This window comes from Pan paniscus, chromosome 4, assembly GCF_029289425.2.
Source record: "Pan paniscus chromosome 4, NHGRI_mPanPan1-v2.0_pri, whole genome shotgun sequence".
Taxonomy (NCBI): domain Eukaryota; kingdom Metazoa; phylum Chordata; class Mammalia; order Primates; family Hominidae; genus Pan; species Pan paniscus.
Window position 1 is genome coordinate 67,693,045 of NC_073253.2, and position 16,042 is coordinate 67,709,086.

The 16,042-nt window shown below is 39.6% G+C and overlaps 1 protein-coding gene across 2 annotated transcripts in view; it reads right to left on the reverse strand.

Moving 5' to 3' along the window:
* Positions 1-16,042, reverse strand: part of GHR (growth hormone receptor) — a 298,275-nt gene that overhangs the window by 86,877 nt on the left and 195,356 nt on the right. For both annotated transcript variants that reach the window (XM_057302303.2, XM_063604482.1), the window contains exon 3: positions 5,326-5,391. In XM_057302303.2, the coding sequence (XP_057158286.1) occupies positions 5,326-5,391 (66 nt within the window). The remainder of the gene's footprint in view (positions 1-5,325; positions 5,392-16,042) is intronic.

Genomic DNA, 16,042 nt, shown 5'->3' on the forward strand with positions numbered 1-16,042 from the left:
AGAGATAGTTCAATTTATTAAGGGGGGGGTGCAAAAAGCACTACATTTGGTTGAACCAAATGACATAATGATTTTAGGGTCCAATATAGAGTTGACATGGGCAATTTCATACGGTTCAATTTAATACACATTGGAATAAAATAAGAGCCATAAGAGAATACAATAAATACCACGTAAGCTTACTGTAGGGCCAGATACTATTCTAACTACTTTAAATATATCAACACTTATAATTCTCACAACCATCTTATGAGGTAGGTACTATTAGCATCTTTATTTTAGAGATTGAAAAAAAAAAGACAAAGAGGTCATAAAATTTAGAGAAGATCATACAGGAAGTAAGCAGTAGAACTGGGTCTTAAACTAAAGCTTACTCCAGAGGCTGAGTACTTAAACTGCGGTGCTACGCTCTCTCTCCTTGCGAGAGAGGAAAAAAAGGCTACAATTCTAAAGCAAAAGCAGAATCCTCTTGTGGGAACTGGGCAAAGCTTTGTGGATAAAGTTGTATTTGAAATATGGCTCATAGGACAAAATCTATGAAGGACTGTTTCAGACTGAGAGGAAAGAAGAGGAAATTACTGGTAAAAGGGTCATTGTAAATGGATATAATGAAGCAAGAATGCAGGGAATATAAACATAGGAGTACATAAGAGAAAAGGGAGATAAGGCTAGAAAAGTGTATAAGATGAATGCTGTTGAATTTTCTGAATGCCAGGGAGATAAGTTTATTCATAATTTAGAAAAGAGTTTGGAGCTACTATAGATGATTGGGCAGATGAATCACTGAATCAGAGGTAGGCAGGAAGAATTAATCAAGAACAGAGTATGGTGGCTTGGAATAGGGAAAAATAGGAGATAGGAAGAAAAATTAGGAAGCTAGGACAAGAGTCCAGCTAAGAATGTATACGGACCTGGACAAGCAAGATGAAGTTTACTATATTAAATTTTTGTCCTGCAAAAGTTTTTATTGAAGTTAATGTAACTCACAATTGTTTGAATGTTTGTGAACTTCTAGCATTCAAGCAATTCATTTGCTTGCCTATCTAATATGATAATATTTTGGAATCCTTTCAAAACTTGCCTCTGATCTCAGCCATTAATACTCATGTTCAAATGCCTATTTTCATGAAAACTTAGACAAATTTATGCTCCAATAAGCAGTCAATAAAACTTGCTCCAGTTGGATATTCATTTCATTTTGAGGTAAAAATGCTATCAATCACAAAATTTACACTTTTATAGGAATACAAGACAAATTCAGTGAAAAGCAATGACTTTTAAAAATAGGGGAAAAATCTCCCTCAGAAAGATGTGCAATCATCTAATTTTTTTCTCTATATGTGTTTAAGAAAGTCTTATATATTTGGCCCAACAAATCTTCTGCCAATAAATAATCATGACAGAGAAATAAAATTCTTGAAAAACTACAAAGAACGTGCAACCACAGCACCCTAGTTGAGGTGCCTGTCTTATTTGGGAATACTAAAAATGTTTTGCTTTTCTCTAGGAGATTGTAACTCTTCCTATTCTTCTCCCCAGAAATAAAAAGAAGTTTTCTTTGTAGTAAAATTATAGCATTACTTCTTTAAAATATAAAAAAGTTGTTTGGATATCTCTTTAAACTGTAAACTCCCTTAACATTCTTCTTATCCTAAGTCTGTGTTTTGCTCATATTTACCCTGGGCTGACCTTTGCATAAGTGGAGTATGCTGCTACCCACGTATGTGAACTGAAAGGTCCTTTTGGGGTTACTAACCAAAAACAGGTCTTTTTTTCCCCCAGAAAATGTTTCTTAAGAAACTAATCTGTGGAAGGCATGTTAGCATGTGCTCACTAACACAAAAATGCACATTCACATGGATTAAGACCTTTTGCCAGCACAGCAAAGCCCTAAGGGCTTACTTAGCAAATGTGACAGACAGTTTTTGGTGAGCAAGAGAAGAAAGAGGTTACAGCAAGAGGTGATTCTTTAGGTTGTGCATAGCATGGGTTAATTTTAGCTGGTCTGGTTTGACCATATGTGTCTCTCCAGAGCTACTGAAATATCATGACCTCTCTCAGACCAGCATGGAGAAGGGAGGGATTGCTTCAGGCCATGAGTATCATGTTTTGACTGAAACTTAAAGGTGGGCAGGACTGATTTATATTTACAGAATCCAGGATGGGGTGGGAGGAAGATAGATTCGATGACATGAGCAGTGTACCAGAGGAGGGAAAATACAGTGTGCCTGGGGAATGGTAAGTAGCCTGAACTTACGAGCTGGGATGGGTGTTCAGGGTCTTGGGAAAGGTTTGAAGTTTAATGTTTAGGTAGTAGGGAGAGCACTAAAGATATTTACTTAGAACATAAGAAAATTATTGTTGGCAGGGGAAGATAGATGCAAGGAAGGAGAGATGGGGCAGGGGGTGGAAGGAGAGAGGAGGGAGATGCTGCTAAATGGTCACTGCACTGCGCTGACTGGTAGGAAGTTGTTCAACACATCCTCTATACCTAGAGGTTATATTTCAATGAGGCACAATGTTTGGGCTTCTTGGACCCAAGTATAAAGTAAAGGTGGCTTGGAGAGGGCAGTGGCATTTATTTTTTATGTTTGGTCAGTTCTGGCTAGGATTTGTCCTGACAGGGTTTTTATTTCATTTTTTCTTCCATGGGGTTTTGTTTTGAATCTGAGAACTTAGAAAAGTACACACAGGAAACGTGTAAATTATAATTTTACATTCTCAGGACATTTCATGTTAAACACTAACTTTTCATGTTAAACACTAACTTTTCATGTGAAATTATCTCTTTAGGGAGAATGTGAGCTCCTTGATGTCAGGGCAGTATCTTACTCTGTCTCCCTCAGGGCACACAGCTAAAGATTGAGTACACAGCAGACTGTTAAATATTTGTGACACGGTAACAATGTATACAGTGACAGAGTGAGGTGATGTGAGCACTTGAGTCTGTCACATCTGGATGTGAGGCTCGTGATGATAAAAGGCAATGATATGTTCAAGCATGTGCACTATGATAGGTGCCCACTGTTACAGACACAGATATAGGTTACTTTAGCCAGTCGTTCCTGGGACAGAGAGCAGGTGACTTTTGATAAGAAAAAGCTGGAAAGATAGGGGAAGTCAGTATCTATGTGACTTACCACATATGAATGATAATTAGCTAGTCGTCTTACGTATCATGAAGACAGGAAATCAACATATGCCAAATGACTGGTAGGAAGTTGTTCAACACATCCTCCATACCTAGAGGCTGTATTTCAACAAGGCACAATGTTTACGCTTCTTAGACCCTGTAACATACAGAACCAAACTGAATCTGACGGCCTTGGGCACACTTTCTCAAGACTCCTTGAGACTGTGTATACTGGTGATATGGACAGGAGACAGGGAAACACTGGGTAGAAGAGGGTAGTTCCTGGGCAAAGGCCCCACCCTCAAGCCTGAAGACCTGCAGCCCTAAATGGGAACAGGCATTTCCGTTTTCATATCCAAAAAGCTACCTTTTGGCCCAAAACACCCCCTATCCTGCACTCATATAAGTAAAGAAAATTACTTAGAGAAATCCTACTGCCACTTTGGGGGACAGTGGAGGGCAAAGTATTATGTTTGTGTCAGGAGGATGGTTTCAATGTGAAGCATGTACCATTAGTAACACATTTTCAACTGATTACTTCTCATTTCCTTACAGAATATAAAGCACATCACTCATCTGTTGAGTGAAAAAAGGCTTTGGAATATACTGGCTGGGAAACCCAAACAGAACCAAACAGCCACTTCTTTTATAACCTCTGTGTTAATTAGGGAGCAGCTTAACATGTCAGATGCTTCTTAAACAGGAGGGCTATAAAGGATTTGTGGTCTGGCACAACTGACAATTGAATGACAGTTGTTAAAAACAGTACCAACTCTCCTTTTTGGTCACCTCCAAGGAAATAATGTTAAAATCTCACATTGGAAATTAATTCTGCAATTCAGTCATAAAATTCAAATTATGATTTCGTGACTCCAGAATAACAACAAGAATAGCAATATCTTAACTGATTTAGGTATACTGTCTTCCCTTCCCTTATTGCATAATATGGACTCTAGCATATACTTCCACTGATGAAAAATATCCATCCCTAAAATTTAATTAAACAAGTACTTACTACTATGGATCAGAATTTTTTAAGGAGATGTAAGGGATTTAGAAGAAGCATAAAGTTTAGGCTTTGCCTTAGAGTTCAATAGAATTAATTCATTCATGCAGTCCACACAATCTGGTGAGTTCTATATGCAGGGCTAACACACACACTAAAATGTCAGGAGGTAAACGCTATCATGTTGTAAAGGACAAAGTTCCACGGAAGCAGAGAAGGCAGAATATTGTTCAGGACTAGAGAATTTGGAGACGCTTCCCCACAGAGTTGATGTTGGGGTTCTGTCTTGTGGTTGAAGAGGAGATTGTCAAAGGACCAGGGGAGAATATGTAAAGTCATTTTAAGGGTAAGAAAGAGCTTACAAGAAGGCATAATTTTGAAGCTTAAGGCAATTTGGTTGGAGAGACAAGTTTAACTTTCTACCAGTGTAAACCTTAGATAAATACTTCAAGATAATAATGAAAATAATTTTAAAAAGAATTTACAAAAAGAGGCAGTTTCCTAAATTCAATAAATAATTGTTGATCCATGATGTATCATTTCCTCTTTTTTCCTCCTTCATTAATTTGGCCTTACTTAACCTCCAAGCATAAGCAAAAATAGAAAAAAGCAGCCTTGCAGAGAAGTTGTATTAGTTTGTTTTCATTGCTATAAAAAAGTACCTGAGGCTGGGTAATTTATTAAAAAAAAGTGATTTAAATGGCTGACAGTTCTGCAGGCTGTATTAGCATCTGCTTCTGGTGAAAGCCTCAGGAAGCCTATAATCATGGTGAAGCGGAGCAGGTGTCTCGCAGGGCGAGAGTGGGAGCAAGAGATTGAAGGGGGAGGTGCCACACACTTTTAAACAACCAGATCTCATGAGAACTCACTCATTATGGTGAGGACAGCACAAAGAGGAGGGTGCTAAACCATTCATGAGGAATCTGCCCACATGACCCAAACATCTCCTCCCAGTCTCCACTTTCAACATTGGGGATTACAGGAGATTTGGAAGGGACAAACATCCAAACTATATCAGAAGTTAAAAAATAAATCCTTAAAAAATGTTTTGCTTGCCTATAAAATTTCAACTCAGTCACTATTTCAGTTACTACCATCCCAAATAAAATACAGAAAGGATAGTAGCTTAATTACACTAAAACATGGAAAATATCATTGAAGGAAGAAAAAGGACTGAAATTCTTACTTGTCTTTAGGCCTGGATTAACACTTTGCAGACTCCAGGGTGCTCTGCTAAGGATAGCTGCTGTGGCTGAAACAGAAAGAGAAGAAAACCATTAGTCATCCCTGTCAAAACAATCTGATATGACCCTGTGTAAACTAAAAATAAAATCCTCAGCTTCCCAAACCAACTGAATGGACCCCTTCTTGGCCAAGGGGACTCCAGAGAAAGGTTCCTGGCCACAACGGGAAGGCAGGTTGGATATACCTCCCCTTTGGAGTTTAGGCACAAGTGACCAGCATTAATGTTAAAATAGAGATCATAAGACTGACTAAATAGACTCTTTGGGCAATAAGATACTAAATTATAAACAAGACCTTAGGCCATGCAAGGAAGGGGTTAAGTCACACCTATAGGCCATTAATCTTGCTAAACAGGTCATTTTGTGGCTGACTCTGACATAGCATCCTTATCTTAATTTAAATATTTCTTTTTGCTAACTCTAAGTTTCTGTACAGTTTTGTTCCTTTAACGAACTGCAGATTAAAGAATCTCTGAACCAAACTATGACCTGCAAGTCCCCACTTCAAGACATCCTGCCTTTTCAAAGTGAACCAATGTATACCTTCCATGTACTGATTTATGTCTTTGCCTGTAATTCCTGCCTCCCTGAAACATACAGAACCAAACTGAATCTGACGGCCTTGGGCACACTTTCTCAAGACTCCTTGAGACTGTGTATACTGGTGATATAGACAGGAGACAGGGAAACACTGGGTAGAAGAGGGTAGTTCCTGGGCAAAGGCCCCACCCTCAAGCCTGAAGACCTGCAGCCCTAAATGGGAACAGGCATTTCCGTTTTCATGTCCAAAAAGCTATCTTTTGGCCCAAAACACCCCCTATCCTGCACTCATATAAACTCTGAACCCGAGGTTCCAGAAGCAGACCAGCAGACCAACAGACCAGCACACCAGCAAGCCAGCTGACCAGCAGACAGATGGTGAAATGATGCGGCAGAGAGAGAGAGGGAAGAGGAACATCTGGACGCTGAGAGGAGCTTGGCTGGGGGAGGTTGGAGAAGAGTCCAGCCACTGGGCTGCCCGACTTCAGAGGAAGTTCACCTTCCCACTCCATCCCCACTTCCCACTCCCCATCCATCTTGCTGAGAGCCACCTCCACTACTCAATAAAACCTTGCACTCGTCCTTTGAGCCCCTGTATGATCTGTTTTTTCTAGGACACTGGGCAAGAGCTTGGGATACAGAAAGCTGTCACACTGGCCCTCTGCCCTTGCTATAAGGCAGAGGGTCCATTGAGCTGATTAACACTCAAGCTGTCTGTGGACTGCAAAGCTGAAAGAACTTTGTAACACTGGGGTTGCAGGCGCCCCAACCCTAGACACTACCTCAGGGCTAAGGGGCCAAGGGGCCAAGGCACTTGCTCCAGCCTCTGCACCTGACCGTCTGTAATCTCCCCCTAGGGGTTTGAGCAGTGGGGCAACTGAACAGGTGAGCCACACCCCTGTCGCAAGCTCTGTGAGAGGGATCAGGGAACTCGCTCATTTCAATGGGGCCACAGTCACTTATATTGGCTCAGAATAAATCTCTTTAAAATATCTTACAGTTTGATTTTTCTGCTAACACCTGTTATGGCATCATTTTCAAATGATAAAGTATGATTTCTCCTCTCATAATAATCCCCCTTTTAAAAATTAAAATTGCACCTAACCTCTAAAAAGAACTCACACAAATCACAGCAAATGAAAACCAGGTCTTAATTACCTTTGGTCTCAAGCCTAGACACAGTAGGGAACAATTTTTTAAAAAAAGATTTCCTACATTATTTGAGTTTAAACTTGAATCTTATTTGTAAGAATGAGGAGAAATATAAATTCTTTTTAAACAGTATGAAAAAAAGTTCAGTAAAAAAAGTTTATTTTTAGAAATAAACATGTGAATGATCCTGGAAGTAGGGAGAGAATGAAGGGAGGTGAAAAGCTCAATATGAGAGAAAAAGAACTTTATGGTGTGAGATGGTCCATAATTCATCCACTATAAACACAGTCATAATTTGATTGACATTAGTAGTAGGTGGCATAAAAAACAGGAAAAAATGAAAAATGATGAATGTAGTGTCACTCTACCTTGAAGTATTAGAGTGGGTTGCTTTGTAAGCATCCCAGCTAGAAAAGTATGCATCTCTTGTCTGGGCTTGGTGGTGAAAGGTGTTTCTCCAGAATTCCCCATATCTGATCACGTTACCTCTAAGTTATTCTTAGAGGGTCAGCATGGCTCAGGCCCACAGTAAACACTGAGTTTTACCTCCCAGTGAAACTACTGGTGATATTGTGAAATACATATTTGACCTTGTCTCCGTTTCTTGACACAGTTCCTAAAATCCTTCGAATCTCTGTAGTGATAAGTGTCTTTCGTATGCTAATGAGTTGACTGATGACTGGGGGCTCCTAGAGAGCCTCAGGATGGGACATGGTCACAGGAAAGACCAAGAGTTGATTAGAGGTTGAGACACTTCAGCCCCACTCTCCAACCTCAGGAAGGGGAGAGGGACTGAAGGTTAATTTGATCACCAGTGGCCAATGCCTTAATCCGAGAGATTCTGGATAGCTGAACACATGAAGATGCTGCACTCAGAGAGGTCATGGAAACTCTGCAACTCCAACCCACATACCTTACCCTATCCATCTCTTCATCTGTGTCCTTTGTAATATCCTTTCTAATAAGCTGGTGAATGTAAGCAAGCTGTCTCAAATTATCAAACCTGAGGGGGAGGTTGTGGGAACACCAATTTACAGCTGATTGACTAGAAGTATAGGTAACAACCTATTACTTGCAGTTGGCATCTGAAGTGGGGGACAGTATTGTTGGAATGAGCCCTAAACCTGTGGTTATCTGATGCTATTTCCAGTTAGATAGGTAGATTGTCAGAATTGAATTGAATTAGAGAACACCCAGTTGGTGTCCCACTGAAGAATCTGTTGAAGAATTTGTGTGGGGAGAGATTCCCGCCGAGGACTAAGTTCCGATTTTTTATCTTGCCCAAATTCCTACCTAAGGGTTCTGGGGAGTCATGCCCTACAAACCATGGGTTCTCATCAGATGGGTTTTATTTGACCTTGTATATTGTGACTTGCTTTTCAATCTGACTCTGGCATAACATTATGAGACAAGGAAAAAATATTAGCCCCAAAGTCTATTTCCTTGCCATGCCTTGAAATTGCCCTACAAAGTCTCTTATGGGAAAAATCCACATTCTATAGAGAATCCCCTTCCCCCTTTGTTTTCCTTCCTTCCTTCCCAGATCCAGGCAGTAATCAACTAAGAGCCAGGCACAGTTTTAGGTCCAATAAGAAACATATCTTAACCTGAATAGTCCTTTCCATTAATCCCAGGTCTTCAGACAAACTCAACTAATTGTCAACCAGAAAATGTTTAAATTTACCTATAGCCTGGAAGTCCCCCATTTGAGTTGTCCTGCCTTTCTGAACCAAACCAACGTATTTCTTAAATGTATTTGATTGATGTCTTATGCCTCCCTAAAATATATAAAACCAAGCTGTTCCCTGACCACCTTGGGCACATGTTCTCAGGACCTCCTGAGGGCTATGTCACAGACCATGGTCACTCACATTTGGCTCAGAAAAAATCTCTTCAAATATTTTACAGAGTTTGACTCTTTTCGTTGACACCACACACATTTTGGTGATCTCTGGTCACTAAAATATTCTGTGTTATGAGAGTATAGTAGGAGAAAATGAATTTTTTTTTACATACTCTCAGATTATTAATACTTTTGTTTCAGTCCTTAATAGAAACCCACAGTAACAATGCCAAGAAATCTATTTCTGACATAAAACAAGAAAGAGAAATAAAATAAAGATGTACTGGACAGTGAGCTGACTCATTCCCATCTCTCTGAATGTCAGAGCCTGGTGAGTCCAATTCACCTGCCCCTGAGCCGCTTTTCAATGTACTTATTCAGTAACTCCTCCCAGTTAGCTAACTGGGAAGCAGCCTTTCAGCTGTGAAAGTGTTTCTTTTTTATTCTCTCTCTAAATTTTATTATTATCTTCATCTATAGATCATTTACTCTCATATGCAATAAGGAATTTTGACAAAAAGCAAACATTTTCCTAAAGTAAATAAAGTACTACACCTTGATTTTAAAGTGGCGGGAAAGCAAAATTGCATTGTAACAATTCCTTCAAATCTACTTGCTGCTTTGATACTCTAAGTTTTTATTATTACCATTATTTTCTAGAACCATTCCCACCACCATCACAGATCTTTGCTACAAATCAGAGAACACTTTGTTTCATTACTTCTTTCTCTAAGATGAGCACTAAAAGAGGACCTTTGGTCAAGGTTCAGTAAGTTTGTATAACTGACAACTATGTATTACTTGAGAAAGTTTTGACAGTTCAAAGGAAGAAAAAAATTAAGTTAATCAAAATAATAACAAATAAAGTGAAAGGAAATTTTTGTAGGTGATAGGTTTATGGCATACATGCAGTAATAATTTCATGGATGTATACTTATCTCCAAATTCATAAAGCTGTATACATTAAATATGCACAGATTTTTGTATGCCAACCATACCTCAATAAAGTGGTTTTAAAAATATGTTAATCATGGGATAGCACATAAAGATATGTGTTATTTTGGTCAAAATTACGTAGGAAGTTTGTCTCAATTTTCAGCTTGAATCTGAGAAAACTAATGGATGACAATTTCCAGGCCTAACATCAGCAGTAAAGTTGACAAATTTTTCCACGATGGCAGAAATGGAATGTGGGGGTCAGTCATGAGATCCTAAGGAGAGTGCAGAGCCAAAGCTCTGGCCTGGAAATGCTTGGGGAGCCCTGGCCAGCCTTGAATCTTCACAAACCAGCATTTAATTTTTTTTGCAAACAGACATCTTGTGACTTTGCCTTTATCGTGCATTTGGTGACATTTTCACAAAGCAAAAAGTCTTAGTCAGCTAACAGTCCTGAAAATATGTAATGAATCGAGACATAAAAGGAACAAATGGTACCCTCATGGAAAGACTACAGATTTATGCTAAGGGTGCTGGTTAAAAAGTAAAGCACAATGAACAAAACTGCGCTGGCTTAGCCAATGGAAGTGTCATTCTCAGTCATCAATTTTAATTAGCGTCAGAGCCATGTACCTAATGTCTAGAGGTGCTGAGCAGTAAGGGAAAAACAAGTAAAGGAAGACCATGAGCAGAGAATCACATCCAATAGTAACAAAGTTAATGAAACCATTACGAACTGTGGTCTTGGTTATGATCTGCAAGGACTCCATTTATTAACTATTCCCAACAAATCAATAAATAGGCACTTTTAAATGCTGGGTTATAAAATAAACTAGCTGCATCCCCGGGCCTCAGTGAGCCCACATTTTTCTAGGCAGGGATCTATAAAGAAAGAGTGGTCAAGCATTGGAGGAACAATGGAATATCTGTTAACAAATTTGGACAAACTTCCTTGGGAAGGTGACTCCTTGAGACAGGTGCTAAATTTGGGATAAAGGGTAACGTGGAGGAAAAGAAAGGGCAGTTGGGGCCAAGGAAACAAAGGTGCAGAAGGTACAAAGGTGCAGAAGACACAGCCTGGGCATGTAAAGAGCTGTGATGTGTTGGGAATGCATGGATGGAGCTGAGGATGTGTTGAATTAGGGAAGAAGCAGGGGCACATCAGGGAGAACCTAGCCAAAGGACTTAATTTTGATTCTGCAAACACTGGGGAACCATTAATTTGCTATGCTTGGAGGTGGAGCGCCTCACAGTGTACTTACCAAGACTAGAACTGACTGCAATTGAACTTTCCCTACTTACACTCAACCTTGTACTCAACTTCTCAACAGAAACACATATCTAGGCCTTGGTTTCTCTGTGTTTAAAATTGAGAGAGTAAAAGTATCTATATATATATAAGATTTAAATCAGTTAGTACATGCAAATCATTTCGTTTACAATACAATTAGTGATAAGCAAGTGTTATATATGCTTATCATTGTTATTGTTTTTGTCATTATTATTATTGCTAGTCACTACCTTGACAGCAGGGGCATGTCTTTTCCTATGGAGAACTTGACATTGTGTTTACATTAGACTTTGTGCACTTAGGGTTTTGCTGATGTGAAGACGGGATGTTGTCATAAACCCAGCTAGACTATTTAGGCCCTCCTGGTGCAAGCTGCATGTAGGCAGTGGGTTCTGTTCTTTAAGGGTGTTTGGCAAATGAGTTGGTGGAGTAGGGGATGGAAATCTACTTATGGCAATGATTCAGCCTGAGACTAAATGCAGCCAATCCCAGTTCTCTAGTGTGTCATTAAGGAAGCAAGAGTAAGAGAATCAATGTTCTGGCAAGAATCATAATTCACCAGTGGTGTAGCAATGGCATTTAGAAACACCCCTGAATAGACAGTGCAAACACAATAAACATAGTACCATATACAGAAACCATTCTATACAATTACAGGAGGTAATGCATGTAAAGGGCCTCACACAGCAGTTATTAAATATACCAAGTCTAGGGCCCTGCCCCAGATTGATAGAGTCTGAATCTCTAAGTCCCTGGTCACTCTACATTTTGGAAAGGTCCTGGGAATGTGTATGCTTACCTTGCCCTTCCACACCCCTCCCTGCCAGGTGATTCTTATGACAAGACACAAAATATATTTAGGAAACTTTTCACTATACCTTCTTGCTCTGGTCAGAATCACCATATCCTCTGCAGGGCTCTGCCTCTAGGGTTTCCCCACTATGTGCCACAATTGGTACTCATGAGGAGGCACTTGATAAAGTACATGCTGATTGATTGATCTCAATGTCACAAGCATCACAAAGTTATATTGATGAAGCCAGGTGGCTGAGGCTTTGGAAAGAAATACCCTTCAGGGATCAATTCTCAAAGAAGCAGGTGAGAAATGTGATGTCCTTAGCAGCCAGGCCCCCTCCTTTTGCTCTGTGGTTGGATACTACTCAGTGGGTCCTCAGGCGGCAATCCTCTTTTTGGTCATGGCTACCCCTTGGCATACTGAGTCCACCAGGCCTGAGTGCAGTGACAGTTCTAAGCTGGAATATCTTTTGTGGCTCAGTGAATTAATTACATTCCTATCCATAGTTTTTCCTGAACCAAAGTGTATTATCTCGTACATGTTATGACTCTTGGCAGCTCTAAAGAAGCCTGTGTAATCTAAACAGGAAATCTCTGAGCCCTTCCAAGAGACAGTATTACCTCCCCACATCTCCATGAGGGAGTGTATTTCTTCTCTACTTGAACAGTAAATCATACAGCATATTACATGAGCTAGAGAATTTAAACAAATAAAACAGGAACTGTGAAATGGTGCTGGTGGTTTCAAACACTTTTTAATGCTTTACAGTAAAATAGTAGATAACAAACTTGGAAGATAAACCAGTGTCATTTAAAAAAGCACATGTTTAAATACATCTGCAGTAGCCACATTTTGCTGTAAATGTATTTTGAGAATAGCAGGGCTTCAACAAGAAGCAATGTGCAATGATAAAGACCTTCTTTTCTCACAGGTCCCATCTCTGGCTTAGAGGGACAAATGTGGAAGTTTCCTAACAACTTCAAGCTTCACATATTTATTTCCTGTCTAGCAGTGTTCTGCTTGGTGAGTTTTTCATAAACATCCTCCTGACATAAGCTTGTGCATGTGCTGAGATATCCGCTTGCAATTAAAGACAGATACTAGAGTTTGGCTTTTCAAATGCAGTCCCTAGCATAATAAGGCCAGTTAAAGGTGCAGTAGTGACTTCCAGGGAACACATTGGTGGTGGTGTTTTCACAAAGAATACTGAAAGAAACAGGCAATATGAATGCTGGCTCTCAGCTGGCCTGTATCTTCCTTCTGCAAAGCTTCCCAGTAATTCCTCCAGCTTTTCCTTCCTACTGGTACAAGAGCAGCAAAACATCCTGCCCAGCTAGTCACCCCAAAAGCTGCTTTTCATTATGGAGAACAGCAGAGGTGTCAATACCAGGCCATAATCAGTAAGAGAGTTTGCTATGCCATGGGATAACAGGAGCGCAGATTAATCACAGCCATGCTAAAAGGAATAAATAGAATCACGTTTTGGCACTGGGCCAAGATTAATCCTAGGTAGGCCAGCCAGGAACATATGACTGAAATTGGAAGGATATTCAAACAGAATATTGGAAGGTGAGATGGAGATGTAAGGGAGAATGACAGAAGTGACTATCTCTTCCCTTATAATGTTATCATAGATCTTTTTAAGACTTGTGAATTCACTCATTCAAAACAGTAGTGAGGAGGTTGATTTAAATAAGTCTGGATCTCAGCTGGTGACTCATAGGTAGCATGCTGGAGCCACCTTCTCTTCCCAGTTCTGTGTTCAGTTGCATCACGTTATCAACTTTAAATCAACCACAGTGGGTATATTTACACCAAAAAAAATTAGCAAGTCCAACAAATGAAGAATTCCTACCTTCTAGTCCTGTGTAGAACCAACCACCTTTCAAGGTCAATCTGTGTCTTCTTTAGGAAGCAATTTTTCTTTCTCCTAGTTGGGATCCATCTCTACATTCTTTGTGCTTCCACAACACCAATTTTGTTTTTAATATCTGGACAATGGCACTTATTATTCCATGTCTGATATGTTAGTTATCTAACTGCCCAATGAATAATAAGCTTGAAGTCTGAAGGTAAGGATCATGGCTCATTCTCCTTTTGATCCATCACAGCATTAGCATAGTTCCTTAAATATAGGGAGTGCTCAATACATATTTGTAAAATTACTAAATATTTAACTTTCAAAAAATGTTGTGAGGCATTATGATTTTACTTATAATATTACTTTGAATTTACCGTATATTTTGAGTTCTCTGAAGTCTCAATTTGCACAAAAGAAGATTCTAAAGTACATCATCAGATCCTATAACAAGTGTCCTTTTGGAACCATGAATACTCAAATTTGAGGCAAAGTCAACATATTTTAACTAGATTTATGACATCTAGTCCCTTGCTAGTGTTTGATAAGGGAAAAAATAATAAAAATAAGATTAATTTCTTCCACTCGCTGTCACCTGAGTGAATGCATTTGTCTGGTTTTGCATGCAGCAGCATGTTTGTCTTTGGATACTGACATATGTGGTGCTCGTTGCTTGGTACTTGTTTACTAGGCTGATACTGGTAGTAGTGACTCTTAAGTCACAGGAATTAGTTGTTTTGGCAAATTCATAGATCTTGCTCAGACCAGGTGCCATTCAGCATGTCAGAGGTGTCCTAAGAAAGCATATACTTTGGCAGAGGTTTTAAGGTGTATTTTTCCCTCTATGGGCAAAGGCATCTTTCATAAACAGGTTGGTCTGGGCTCCTGCCACTCTGTGTCTTGTTTCCAAGCTCACTCTTCAATTTCCATCCAACATTTCTTGAATAAATTTCGTTCTCTTGGAAGTAGATATTTCAGAGCTAGAAAAAGTAATCCTGAGTTAGAGTTGCTGTGTGTGAGTACTTACAATGTGCCAGGCACTGTCCTAGTTGCTGGGCATTCAATGGCAAAAACAGTAGATGGAATTCTGCCTTCCTGGACCCATGTTGTAGTGTGTACAGGGATGAACACATAAGGAAATAGATGTGTATTATAATGTCAGGCAGCTGGGAAGATGTGGGGAGAGTGGCTGTTATAGATCTGAAGGTATGGTAATGAGCCACACAGATGTTTTTGGAAGAACATTCCAGGCAATATGAAGCAAGAATATAGGCCCTGAAATGGGTTTGAGGAGTAGAAGGGAGGTATGTGTGGCAGGAGTAGAAAGAGTGAGAGAAGAACAGAAGGATTTGAGGTTGTGGAGGTGCAAGAGGCCAGATGTTGCAGGGTCTTGCAGCCTGGAAATAAACTTATGAACTGTTGACCATGTCAGATTCCATGAAATAGACCCCAGTGAGCTGGAATTGCTATTGCTATTCCCCTTATGATGTATCTTTTCCACTGCAATCCTTTATTGTCATAGTTGGGAATTGGGAGGTCTTGGGGATGGGTCCTTAAGCTATGTGGTATGTGGCTTTAATTCACTAATTAACTTTATTCCATGGTACTTGATCTGGGTTACAGGCACAGACCAGAGGGCCATTTGTTTTTTCAAGACATATTATTGAGCACTTATTATGTGCAAGGCACTATACTAGGCACTGGGATATGGTTGTAAACAGACTAATGCTGGCCCCAGGGTTCATTTCTCTCCATTCCCTTAAATGGACCTTTGCCCCAGACCAACATGTCTGCTTGGGTCTTTGTCTACCTTATACCATTATCCTTGCTTTCTCCAGAATAGGGGGAAGATCAGAGCCAATTCCCATCTATAAAGTAGAAATAATATTTCAAAAAAATGAAATAATGTATATGAAGCACTGAGCAGAATGCCTGGCACATAGTAAGTTAAGTGCTTCTGATTACGATTGCCTGTGAATTAATGGTATTTATCATATATGTCACTCATCTGATAGTTAATTATGTCTTATGCTGTATCTTGCATTATTTGCTTTGCATACGTTTATGCTGTTGCTCCCTCAGTTAGATTGTAAGTCTGTTGAAAGGAGCAACCTCATTTTATTTTTTCCAACTCTGCACAAAGCAGGCTCTCAATAAATATCTGTAATATGTTTACTCTCTGACCTTTTATTCTAACAATCTCTTTTTAAATTAATTAGCAGTCTTAGCAGAAAAATGCATAC